The 13739-nt window shown below is 41.6% G+C and overlaps 1 protein-coding gene across 2 annotated transcripts; it reads right to left on the bottom strand.

Annotated features, from left to right (window-relative positions):
• Window positions 1–289: 289 nt before the first annotated feature.
• LOC134437042 (butyrophilin subfamily 1 member A1-like) lies at window positions 290–12259 on the bottom strand. Of its 2 annotated transcripts, XM_063186474.1 has the most exons (10): window positions 12055–12259; window positions 11912–11971; window positions 8356–8721; window positions 6948–7253; window positions 6470–6562; window positions 6308–6334; window positions 5498–5536; window positions 5328–5351; window positions 4847–4888; window positions 290–3631 (listed from the first exon to the last, which is right to left on the bottom strand). In XM_063186474.1, the coding sequence occupies exons 2-10, from the start codon at window positions 11967–11969 to the stop codon at window positions 3084–3086; spliced, it is 1503 nt and encodes a 500-aa protein (XP_063042544.1). In that variant the 5' UTR covers window positions 11970–11971; window positions 12055–12259; the 3' UTR covers window positions 290–3083. The 2 variants fall into 2 exon arrangements, with proteins under 2 accessions (XP_063042544.1, XP_063042545.1); XM_063186475.1 differs by lacking the exon at window positions 11912–11971.
• Between the last annotated feature and the right edge of the window lie 1480 nt (window positions 12260–13739).

Below are 13739 nucleotides of genomic sequence, written 5' to 3'. Positions count from 1 at the left end.
CAACTATGAACGCTGTTGTCTTGCATAATTTGATCGTCTCGAGAACAAAAATGGTCAGATAAAAAAAGAGAAAAAGTCTGCTTCAACCAGGATTTTCTGGGACGTTTTCAGGGACGTTCTTGGGTTAACACCCATCTGAAGAAGATGTAGAAAGTCCTGGTTGAAGCAGAATTTTTGTCTTTTTTATCTGGTCATTCGCTTGTCCTGCTCCCAGGTCAGACGTTTGGATGTGCGGACTTTAAACTACTACTAACTACTAAAAAGAAAAAAGGTCACACAAAGATCACAGTTTATCTCAGTTTTAATACACACAGGTCATGTACAAAAAAACCAAGACAATTATTGGAATATGGCTGAATGGTGTCTCATGCTCTATTACATTTATGCACCATTGAGTGTCTATGGCAGTTTGATTACCGTATTTAATTTAGCCAACACCAAAAGCAAACATGATTGCCAACCTATTAGATGGTAGTTTGTCTGATCAAGTTTCTATTGCAAGACTAAGGCAATCTTTAAAAACGTCTCACTACACTAAATTATAATTTGCAAGTTGTGTCTCTAAGGCCAATTATACATCACAATCACTAGAGTTCAAATCACTACAAACCATACATAAATGAAGGTACAAGAATAATATAATTAACACACTAGACACACAAGATTACATGCTCATTGACCATACGAGCAGGTTTCTAGATGAAAAATTTGTGGATCATAGTAGCTGCCGTGGACGTGATGGAAAAACAACAAATCAACATGAACTACACACAAGTATCTACTGTAGGGCCTATATATAACTACGCACTTAATTCCAGTAAGTACATTTGTTGCTAACTGTAGGCTACAACTTGTCCTGATTCTGACCCCCAAAAATGATTAATCCAAAGCAGGCCTAACAACTCTTGGTTACTGTAGTTGGGGTTGTTTGTCAGTGCTCTCCCTCAGCATCTCATCTGTTGTTTGTAGCAGATGAGTTTTTTTAAGCTGCTCAATCTTTTGAACCTGACGTTCGTTGAAATGAAAAAAGAGGAAATAGACCAACTTGAATCATTTAAGGTTAGTAAAAATATTGATTTAAAATAGTCCGATAACTTCTAGGGCTGGACTAGTGATCTGACATAGTTTACATTTTCCCTGTAGGCCAATAGTCCGCAATAGTGTTTTTGTTTATTTCTTTTTTTTTTTCTTAGGGATTGGAGTAGAATATGGCATAAAAATGACTTGTGTGGGGGGCCAGTTTAAACCAAAAATTTGATGGGTTTTTTGTCTGTTTTTGTCCCAGACCAGCCGTGAGAACTTCAACTGTTCAACACAGCTGTTTGAGGAAACCAATTGTCTTCATTTCAGTCAAAGTAAGCTTGGTAGTAAAATTTAAGTTACAAAGAACCCAAGCATTTTTTTTTTAGTCATCATTATACACTTTTTTTCATTGCATTTATTTATAGTCTAGCAACTTACAGTAATTATTTTAGCTGCAGAGATTCCTTCAGAGGCACTTCAGTCATGGATGAAGATGCTGGAGACTACCTATTCAATTTACTATTAACAACATTAGGCCACAGCTGGTCACACGTTATGTTGGCTCAGGAGTGGGAAAACTTTTTCATTGGAGAGGCCCCTTCAACTTTTATAAAGGGCCGTACTATGAACACAAACCAGGGCTACTCCCTGCACTTCAGGCATATATTGAAGGCGGCCACCTTCACTAGGTCCCCTGAAAATATTTCATTTTGTTGCAACTGCTATTTCTAACATTTCTTTTCAAAACACATTTCATGCACTGCAAAACATTAAAATTATGTCGGGGGCTGGAAAAGACAGCCTCAAGGGCCGTCAAGACATACGTTCCCTACCCCTGTGTTAGCTGATAAGAGTAAGTTGATTTTATATTCACAACTGATAATTACTCCAAGCATTCGATTCAGGGATGGATTATGATTCCATGGACCCCTGGGGCATACAACAAGAAAGATCCTCCTCCATGGATGTTTCTAGTTTACAAACTGGTTCAGGGTGTCTGGCCAGATGTGCGAGTCAATGATGTTGGCGTTTTAGGGGGATGTCCCCTAAGGAAATGTGAAAATTGAGTTGTTACATGTGCAATTTTAACGGACCATGAGAAATGGACACACATTAAAAGCTTCAGCTTCAGTGCCCCCTTGGCTCATGGACCCTTGAGCGTTGGCCTGGTAGGCCCGTGCAGTAATCCGTCCCTGATTCTATTCATGATTGATATTTTTACACATAGTACATGTGTGTGCACACTCAGGCATACCCTTGCATATGTATTCAGGCATATGTATTCCCTTTAAAAAAATACTATAGTGTGTGTGTGTGTCTGTCTGTAAATTCTAAATGAAAATGCCAATATTGTAGCCTGGCTCTCGCCAGACCTGTGTAGTTTCATATACCTCCACCAGGGGTCGCTCCATGAGCTACACAAACAACAGGTCTGGTCCTTTGTGAATGGGCTTTTTCCAATATCCTAACTCCGGTCCTCAAGTGCTTGTGGCCTCGTTATGATGTCACAAGAAGTAGACAGAAGTGTAATTCGATATCTTTCAAAAGCGCAATTGAAAGGTAATATTCTCATGTGCAATCGGGATGGTGAATATGGAAAATTCCCTTCAAACTTGATGTGGCTAGGTTGACGGCGGGGAAACTTTTTTGTTCTCTCTACAGAGGTGGGGCGTCACGTGAAGCGCAAGGCCACATGCAAAGGTGGAGGACAGGAGTCAGGATATTGGGGAAAAAACCCGGTCTCTCGGTTGAAGTGATTGTTTCAATAACAAAAGCGGCTCACATTGAAGAGTTACGGGGCAACTGTATTGTTAACTGTACCACATGCTGATGCTTTAAATATAAAAAAGAAAACGGATTTGAGGGAATTTGTTGCTGGTAAGGACAGGTTGGTGGTAGATACCCATGCCTTCTGAAAATGAATCAAACGTGCGCTCTCCCAGACCTAGTGAGTGAAGCAAACTCTGTGTAAAACTACACAGGTCTGACGAGAGTCAGGCTAAACATTGAGCTTATTATGATGACATGCAACAGCTAGATTTAACTGGGAATACTGACAACTACGTTTTCAGACCACTGTCGTTGTCATTAGATTTAGAAGGGCACAAAATCTCAAGTGGTGCTACATCACCTATTCCAGGATTGAAAATTGGATACACCTTTCCCTCAAAGCTACATTTCATTGTAACAAGGTGTTGCTCCTTATTTGTATCATAGAACGATAGACGGCCATTGTTGTAATCAAGGAAAATGCCGAGTATCTCTGGTGTAGATCCCACTGATATGTGTCCCATTGTCATGATGTGCATTCCAGAATCTGTATCTGAACAGAGACTCCAGAGTCCCGCAGTTGGTATTGACTTCTGCTGTCTCATGGTTTCCATTGCTGATTCTGTTGCTACTCCAACCCACCAGGACATCTTCACTGGAGTTTCTTTCTTTTTTAATCTCACCTCCCAGTAGTGTTGTCCTTCAGAGAAGCATTTATCTCCTGTGACGCACAGGTCCAACAAAGTTGATGTCTCTTCCTCCACACCACGAATAAGTTTCCCAGCTTTAGCAACTTTTAGACAAGATGGAGCAGTGTCCTTGTCCACAAAGATGTCCTCTGTTGAGGAAACGTAGAGAATCAGAATTATTTCAAAGTAAGGCAATGAAGTCTATACTATACACTGCAGTGGATGGTGAATGACACATTTCATTTTAATTTTACTGCAATTCAGATATTTCAGTATCTGATAAATATCTGCATACTGTCAGATGTTAAATCCCAATGAACCATCACTAAGAGAAGAAGACTGGCTGATGTGCAAATTGGGCCAGTTTACAAATATACAGTTGTAGGCCTACGTATTCCACTCAAGTGTAGGATATCTGTAGCCTCGCGCACCATCCTATGTACTTCCGCCAAGAGACTTTGCTCCGCACTACGTCTGGTAACTGTTTTGTGTGGAGTGATGTTGAGCGGTAGGATTTGGCCAGTGTTCTGACAAACGGTCCTACATTGAAATTTTATCCTACGGTAGGATGTTCTGTCAGATATGTCTGTTAAATGGTCCTACATCGCAAACGATAGACGTCAGACATGTTTGTTCAACAACTTGTCCTGATTTTTCTGAAAAATTCCTTCCCGCTTCCTGCAATCGCGTCAGATCAAACAACCTCCAGACCATGAATACGAAATGAAATGGTAGTATTATGGGATGGTCAGGACCAGGCTAGGTTATGTGATCGTACTGCAATTGGTTTCTGGTATTGTAGAGTGTCTCAATATCAGGGGTGTGCACAAAAATTGTAATGACAATGCATCACGATACTTATTTTCAAGGTATACCGCATCAATTCATGACAATCGATAATTTAATAATAATAAAATTACATTTCCCACTGGTTCATTTTGTTAAGTAGAGAGTAGGTAATGTTTCAGTTGTAATGGAAGCTCTGTCCCAGATGCTAAAATGATTACATTAAATATATTGACTTGTGAATGCTGTACAGCAACTGACAAATAAGCTTTATTTTTGCACATTTACCAAAGCAAATGTTGCAATGCATCGTGATAGAATTGCATCGTGGCATAAGTATCATGATGTTCATTGAATCAGGAACCCTTTGCCAATACCCACCCCTGCTCAATATCTTTCACATCCACACCGAGAGGAAGTGACAACATTTTGGAAAGGCAGGTAGAAAGATATCCAACTCTTACCAATTTAAAATGTTTTCATGAGTTGAATATTGATCTCTACGGATGTCTTTAAATGAATTATTTATGGAATAGAGTGAAATTTAGGGTGGAAACATAACAAGAATGTCACAATACCTGCATGGTTTTTCATATCCTTGCTGTATGCCAACCCAGGAGCTAATTAAACAAACACACACACACACACAATCTTAATAGTCATGAATTACTTAGTCAAAGTCAATTGTGCAATTGTATGTGTGCGTGTGTGTGTGTGTGTAATGTTAATGCATGTGAAATGTAAAGCAAACAAATGGTACGGTGCAGGCAGGGGAAAGTTTCAATTGTGCCTGTCATTTCAGATGTAGCGATGATGCACACCCGTGTTGCATCGTCACACATCCGTTGGCCATTTTGTTAAAACACGTACATAGAGTTCTTCATTTTCAGAACCAGTGGTTTCTAAAACGCACCTGTCACAATGGTGATTTAGTTTATTCACATGTCAATGGATTAAAAAAAATATCCCCATATGTAACCAAGACCTCATACTTAAAAGTAACATGAGGATATATGTTGGAAACGGACAGCAAACTGGCTGCAAGGAATTTTCACTTACCCTCCCAACATGTGACTTCCATGTCTAATAAAAGAAAAAGCATTTGGGTATTAATACAGCATTTCATACTCATTTCTGGTGTGGCTTTCAATAAATGATTTACCCCAAAACCAAAGTGACATAATTCTAAAACTGAAGTAGTAAAAGGGGAAAAAAAGATGTTAACTCACTTTTGGGCACACTTTTGTCCAGCATGGGAGTCCCCTCCTCTGTAAAAGGAACAGTACAGGTGGAGAGTGAGTTCACATACATTATGTCAATTAGCCACAGCAGACTAATAATGAATTAAAAAAAATAATGTTCAACACATAGAGAGCCAATTTAACACGCATTTGGATTTCCTTTGGTCCCAGACTGAGTACTCATTCATTAAGTGTTGAATTATCACTGCGTTTTTAGTGTGCAGAAGGGAATGTCCCACTTGCTATGTAGGGTAGATCATTCTAAAGCAATACACAGCATAGTATGTCATATATAGTCCAGTATGACAAACTATGTACTGTACTGTACTGTCAATACAGCATGTAGTGGTTGAGGGGACCCTTTGTCCCAGGCCTTTACAAAGCTGTCAGAGGTGCTGATACTGTCATCACATGTCTCATAACCGTACTGTATGTCCATCAGAGGGATAGATTCATTCAAACTGGCAACTCAAAGCCTGAGGGACATATACTGTAGGTCTGCTTAATATGATATATCATTGCTGTACATTACAAACTTGTTGAGTAGAACAATCAAACACATTACACTTCAAGGCTTTTTATTTTTATATAATTGTATCAATAAAGTTAAAACATTTTACTGATACTAGGTGATGTATAATACAAATAAACCAGTGAATATCACAGAATTAAGCAATTGATTTGAGATGTCTACTAGATGCATCATACTGTCAGAGTTTATTCCGTGATAATGTTCACACAATATGCCTTCAGGAAAAACGGACCAAAAAAATCAGACCAGCATAAAGTCAGTGTTACCTTGAGTTCCAAGTGGGGGATCTTTTGCTGCAGGAAGAAGAAATACACATATATGTTTACATAAATTACTTGGATGTGTGTTTTACAGATACATAATCTGTAAATTTCAAATGTCAGTTTCACCATTTGTTTTTTTGAAATAAAATGGAAAAAAAGGCTGACCTCTGTTCTTCTTGATGATCCAGAATAAAGCAGCAGCCAGAGCAATAACTGCCACCAGAGCGATGATGAATGCTACCAGCCACGATGAACTACCTGAGGATGCCACACAGAAAACCAAAAACAAATACATTAAAACACAAATCAAAGGGGGAAAACTACCGAAATAGCTATTAAACGAAGTATTGCATTCATTTGTTCCTGTTGTTGATATAATTCAATATTTCTGTGTACCTATTTCCTAAATTGTACCACTTATGGATTTATAAATCAAACACGATAAGAAATATATAATGTCCTACTATACTTTCCCCAGTATCTGTAATATGCACATGGAATCTAAAAAGGAGCTGAACTGCACCAGAACCCTATGTGAATGCGTGCGTGTGTGTGTGTGTGTGTGTGTGTGTGTGTGTGTGTGTGTGTGTGTGTGTGTGTGTTTATGTACTGTGTGTACATAAGTGTCTCCCTGTGTCCACACCTGGGGTTAAGGAGCTGATCTGCACGTGTACCCTGCCCTCCTTCGCGCTCTCCTTGCGGCTGGCCAGACGCACCGAGCACGACACCCACTGTGACTCTGTAGAGGGTTGCAGCACCCAGCTCTCCACCGTGAACAGGCCACCGCGGCCCTCGGTCTGGCAGAGGCCCCCAGGCTGAAGGGGGGCTCCTTGGGCCCCCAGGGACCACTGCAGCTGGGGCCCCGGGTACCAGCCTGAGGAGATACAGCTCACGTTGGTGCGGTCGTCTGCGGTCCTGGACAGGGACATGACGGGAGGGGCCCCGACCTCTGTGGAGTGTGGTGAGAGAGAGAGGGGGGGGTGGGTGTGTGTGTATGTGTGTGAGAGAGAGAGATAGGAGGGGTTAGAGAGAGAGAGATGAGAGGAAGAAGGGTTAAAGAGTGAGGGAGTGAGAGGATGAGGGAAAGAGAGAGAGAGTTAGAAAGAGAGAGAGAGAGAGAGAGAGAGAGGTTAGGCATTGTCACCTGCCAACCAGCCAAGTGCCGGTAAAACTTGACCAGAAATAGTGGCAAGCAATGATTTCACCAAAGAGGGTAGATTAGAGAAAGAGGATTCAAACTCCTACCACCCAATGCAAAGGAGTGTACTCAAGTTTGGTCTCCTAAGGGCAGAGGTTTCAAAAGTTAAATTAAAAGTACATTTGTGGTGTAAGTACAACACTAGCACATGATATTACTTAGCTGTTACACCATTTACTCCAATGTACCTAATGAGATAGATGAGAAAAACACTAACAAACCACCACATACTTGATCCAACCAGTGCAGCAGAGTTAGCTGATCGTAAGAGAAGTACAGGTCTACTGGATACTCAGATAAGTTAGGGATACTTGTGTCGGAGGGAAACTGTTTCTTTACTTATACTTTTGACACCTCTGCCTAAGGAGGCTTTGTCCACTCCTTCTTCTTCTCTTTTTGTGATGTTTGGTGGTGGCTTGCACAAGATGTATGCTACCACCATCTACAAAAGTGTGAAGGGGACTCCATTTATTCTCAACCGTAAGACTCTTAAGGTCTCCTAACCAAAGGCCTCCTAAAGGGTTGTTTACCTGACATTACAAGGATCCCGGAAAAAATTGAGCCTGAAGTATCTTTCTCTAATCTACCCTCTTGGATTTCTCTGTCACAAGCCACTTTGGCAGGAAGTTCTTGTGTGTGACCCATCACAGAAGCAGTAGTTTGTCTCTTATTTATTTCAGAACATCTGTAGATGTTCTGATGAACATTGGTACATCTACAGTGTCTTCTGTTTTAGCATGTCGTCTGGCTAGTGGTTCTGGGAAATGTCAACAACAGTGACCAATGAATAAAAAAAGCTCATGTCAAGCCCTGATTCACGTTGTTTGAAATAGGCTACATGATTTTAACTCACCCTCTACACTCAGAAACATGTGCTGGCGGTCATATCCCTCGCTGCTACTGACGTGGCAGACATACAGCCCACCATCTAACAGCTCAGCCCGCTCGATCCTTATGGACACATCTCCCTTCTTGAGTCCACCAGACGCCGGGTCGCGGGTGGCGAGGCTGGTGCGGTTCTGGTAGCGCGCCATCTGGGTCGCGGTCTGGAGCTGGTGGGCGTTGTACAGCAGCACGGGGCTATTGAAGCTGTCATAGTGTCGGTACCAGCGCACCTCCATGCCCTCCGCATCAGTGTCGGGGGACAGCCAGCAAGGGAGAGTGACTGAGTCTCCTAGCAACACTGTGGCATTGCTGGCAAGGACGGAGAAAGATACGCCTAGAGCAGTGAAGAGACGTGAAGAAATACGGCATTTTTAACGCTACATTTTTAACTGTGCAGCAACAATAGCCTTAGCCATCCATAAACTTCCACTTGTCATTTCTTGTTTTGATAGGCCTACTTGTTTGGCTACAAAGATGCCTATGCCCTTTGGCCTGTAAGGTCTTCCTCGGGTCGTTTCAAGAGATGTTGTATAGAGAATGAGGGTAAGGAAACCAGGATACAAACAGAACTATATGACAAACAGACATAGGCCTACCGAAAAAGGTCATTGTTGTACCTACACACATATGTCCAATGATGTGGGTTCGTGTTATGGTCAAGGCAGAATCAAGTCAAAGAACTGTTTAGGGACTGTACGTTATTTACCGGGGGGGGAGGGCTGGTGCGCTGGAAGTCCAGTCAAAAAAAAAAATCATGGCCCCCCCCTCCACCTCAATTTTTTTCCCCATGGCCCTCCCCCCACTTCAATTTTGTTTTCCCATGGCCCTCCCCCTACAGGTAAAAAGAAAAATATATGTAAAATTGGTAGGCTAGATGAACAACCATCATGAGAACAGTCAGAGTAGCCTACATCAAGGGCGGTTGTCTGCACTATTATGTGCTATCGATATCAGTGGATACCTATGAGAAGCCGCTAGAATCTACCTCTGCGGCTGCATGGGATGCCTTTTAACTCCACTGTCACCAAGACAAATTGCCTTCACTATTTTTTTACGTGTTAAGTAATAATAATAATAATAATAATAATAATAATAATGATAATAAAAACTTCCATTTCAATACCAATGTCCGAGCTGTTTACTACTGTAAACTACAAAGTGGAGAGAGAGTTTCCCCACCGCAGCTTCAATATTTCCCTGCTCGACAAGCAGCGCCTTTCACAAGGTTTTACATGTTCAGCACAGTAGCGAAGCTAGGGACGCAGGAACTGGTTTTGACCAGGGGGTGCTGTGAAAAAAAAATGTTTTTTAGCTGCAATTTCCTGCGTTCTAATCAATTTTAGGGTGAGGAATGGCGGATCACATCTGAATAACTTCCTCATGTTTTATGTAGCCTAAACAAGGATGGCTAGATTTAACTTTTTTTTTCTTTAACATCTCACTTTGACATTATGAAGTTCTTCTTGCGGAAGTGAAACGCGCACCTGATGTGGAGGTGAGGGCGTGTTCAAGAGCAAATCGCGCTGCCTTGACAGTTTGTCTCTTCAGCATGGGCAGTGTGCAATGTGTGAAATTAGAAGAAATGCTTTGACTAGGCTATGCGATGCACTCGTGAGAGGTGACCGGGCTTTCAAATAATTTAGATTTTCTTGCAATTGCGACTGTGGATCAGGTGCATCTCTATCAGGACCCCTGTCCTGTCTCCCAGACCGCGCATAAAAGCACGCACGCACACACACAGGCTTGGCTCTACCTTTCCGAATGTAATTACACTCTGACGGCCAAAGAGTTCGGGATGTGATCGGAGCAAGAAGTAGGCTAAGCGCCAAAGCAGCTCGAGCCATTGCTGGCTATTGATACAGGGAGAGTGAGAAAGCCACCTTTAGTTTGCATTTAACGTAGGCCATATTTAAGATGCATTAATAGGTGGTGCTATGGTGGTCAAATCAGCAGCAAGAGGCAAAAGGAACAAATTGCCAAAACAGAACCAGTACAACATTCCAAAACATCCAACAATAGCACAGCCATTACACACCGCGGCAATTTAACTTTGACAACTGTGATGATAGACAAGCCAGGCACACGGCTGTGCTCTCCTTCAGATTCACCCCATAGCCAACTCCGAGGCTAAGCTAGACTACTTCACCAGCAACAGGCAAGACCTAGCATACAATACACGCTTCTACGATCCAATCTCCTCAGCAAGAAACAAAAGTCATTCTTCTTACCTGACACGATGCACAACTTTGGTGACATTCCCTTCACGCTTTAAATGTACATAATTCCTTGCTTAGTTGGTCGTTTTTGTTCACCAAAGTGATGAGACTTCTTTCACAACAAGTTAGCTCCTCCAATGGTTTCAAGACCTTATGATGCATGACCCAACACATCGCCCTTAATTACCACTTTTATTACTACCTTGACACCACAAGCTAAACAAAACAAGCTCGCTTCACTGCACGTTCTACCAAAGTACGTCTAGCCTAGGTACTGTTCTTTCCTGTCTGGTTGGGGTCTAAAAGTTCTTTGAACACAAATGTAAAGCACACGGCGGTGCCAATAAATAAAATCATGACTTACCAGAGGCTGTGACCACCAGTTGACGACAACACCTCTCCAAAATTCCTCTGGAAATGCCCATCCAATTCGTTGTCAAAACTTCCCAAACTGTTATAGTTCACCTCAGCTAGTTTTGGATATTTGTCACGGGCATTTCCTATGATGCTCAATGTTCCTGCCGTAGCACTAGCAATCCTACAGTGAAAGAGAGTCAGCGCGGGCAATCTACAGTAGCTGCACCTGATAGTTTTTTGACTACAGATACACGCTTCAGTGCTATAGTATGCACCGGGACCTTGCATCACACAGCGATGTGTTTCAGAGCATGTTTTATAATTGTTTAAAAAAATAAAATAAAAATAAAATAAAATAAATTCGTTTTTTTTTTATTCCCATGGCCTCCCTAACTCGATTTTTTTTGCCATGGCCCTCCCCTCCACCTCATTTTTTTTCATCATGGCCCTCCCCCCCCTACGCACCAGCCCTCCCCCCCCCGGTAAATTACGAACAGTCCCAGTAAAACGTACAGTAAAGAAGTTTAACTTGTTAAAAGATTTAGATAGTTCTAGAGCAGCATTAAGGAATTGGTTTGGAAAAAAAATGTCAGTGAGAATTATTCTTACACTATGTGATAAACTGTAATACAGCCTATTAATGTAGGCTATTGTGTGGAACAACGTCAACGTGAGACAGTTGGTCTGCTTCACGCCTAGCGCGCACAAGTGTTTTGGCGCTCACACTGCAGAAGCATATTTCAGTCTCATGCGCTGATTATGTTATTTTTTTACGGTCACGCATGCCATAACGTAATATCGATGTTTAGCCTTGGGCGACAGAAATAACCCCCAGTGATAGTTTGGCAACGCAGTAGAGTAGGCATACTTTATAAACACAAGAAAATCTTACAGAATTAGGGAAAGTTACATCGATAATTATTTACAAAGATGAATCGCTGATTAACTCACCCGCCGTGATGGTTGGTAGGTAGACAGCATAGCATATTAATAGACATAGCCGAGACATTTCTGTAATGAAGCACATGCAAATATATTGTTAACTTCATGTTAGGCCTATACGCAGACATTGTATGCGGATCCACCGAGCTTACCAAATCACACGCGTGCGCTCGACGATATGAAGAAATTATTTCTATCTTCGATAATTCCCGCGTGGAAATACCCATCCAAAGAGCCTGTTCCACAAGGTTTATGTTCCTTAATGCACTTTAATGTTTTCCGAAAGGAGAGTTATGAGGCTAAAATCACGGACCTGGCGCCAAATCAGCTCTCTCCCTCTCTCTCTGCCTATCGTACTTTCACTTTCGTTTCGGAATGGGCATCAGGTCAGTAAGTCCAAGGAAAAAAAGGAATAAGCGACAGCTGCAGAATTGGGGAAAACCCTGGTGGAAATAAAGGGTAGAACTCATTCATTCATTTCTCTAAATAGCAATGCCCTACACAAATGATGGTGATGATGATTATAAAGTTGATGGTACAGTTGTAATAATAATAATAATAGTAGTAGTAATAATAGTAACCTAGTAGTAGCCTATGTTGTTGTGGTAATAATAACTTTACAACTATTAGTAGGCTAATAGGATAGGACTATATATAGTATAATAATAATGATATAGAATAATGATTTCATTATTATTATTATTATTATTATTATTATTAATAATGATATTGATAATAATAATCATAGTTGTCGTAGTAGGCCCTAATAGGGGCAGTAATAGGTGGAGAAGTAGAAAAGTAGTTTTAAAAATGTTACTACGGCTATTTCTAACAAGTATGATAGATTCATTATTATAATAAAATCATAATAGTAACATGTATTGCAACAATGTATGAACAATCATTTCCTATTGCAATCCTTAAATGCTATTATTGTACATGATGAGTTGAGGGCTGGTGGTGCTTGCTCTATTTTCAAACAGAGGGTGGCAACACTGGACAAATTTCAGCAGTTGAATGAAGTTCATGAGTTTTCTTGCCCTGTTACTAAGCCTGCCTCAACCTACACACTCAACATCTAAATGCAGGCACGTGCACAGGACACACACACACACACACACACACACACACACACACACACACACACACACACACACACACACACACACACACACACACACACACACACTGACTCACATACACACACATGCGCACACACGCACGCATGCACACACACACACACACACACACACACACGCACACGTGGGTATGTGCAGCATGTGACAAATGTATATGTGTACAATTTAGTATTAACACAAATACACAAATGAACATGTATTCACACATTTAATCCACATTCATCTGAACCACATATTCAATAAGTGCAAAACTAAACATGCACACACACACACACACACACACACACACACACACTTGTGCACAGTCATTAGCCTGCTGTGCATGTTTCTTTGACTAATCCCGGTACACTTAGTCAGGTAATGACCTCTTAGTCTGGAGCTTGGAGCAAGGGGTCAGAGAGAGAGAGAGAGGGAGAGAGAGAGAGGGAGAGAGAAACAGGGAGAAGGAGAGGGAGAGGGATAGAGAGAGGGTGGATGCATGGAGAGAGAGAGAGAGAGAGAGAGAGAGAGAGAGAGAGAGAGAGAGAGAGAATCAGGTAATGACCTCTCAGTCTAAGCACAGGGGGTCAGAGGGGGAGAGAGAGATAGCGAGAGAGAGAAAGAGAGAGAGAGAGAGAGAGAGAGAGAGAGAGAGAGAGAGAGAGAGAGAGAGAGAACAGATGAAGAGAGGGAGGAGCCCAGGGAAGTGACGGTAGGAT

This window comes from Engraulis encrasicolus, chromosome 21 (genome assembly GCF_034702125.1).
Source record: "Engraulis encrasicolus isolate BLACKSEA-1 chromosome 21, IST_EnEncr_1.0, whole genome shotgun sequence".
Lineage (NCBI taxonomy): Eukaryota > Metazoa > Chordata > Actinopteri > Clupeiformes > Engraulidae > Engraulis > Engraulis encrasicolus.
Note: the sequence above shows the minus strand (reverse complement) of the source record. Positions and strands in the feature narration are given on the sequence as shown.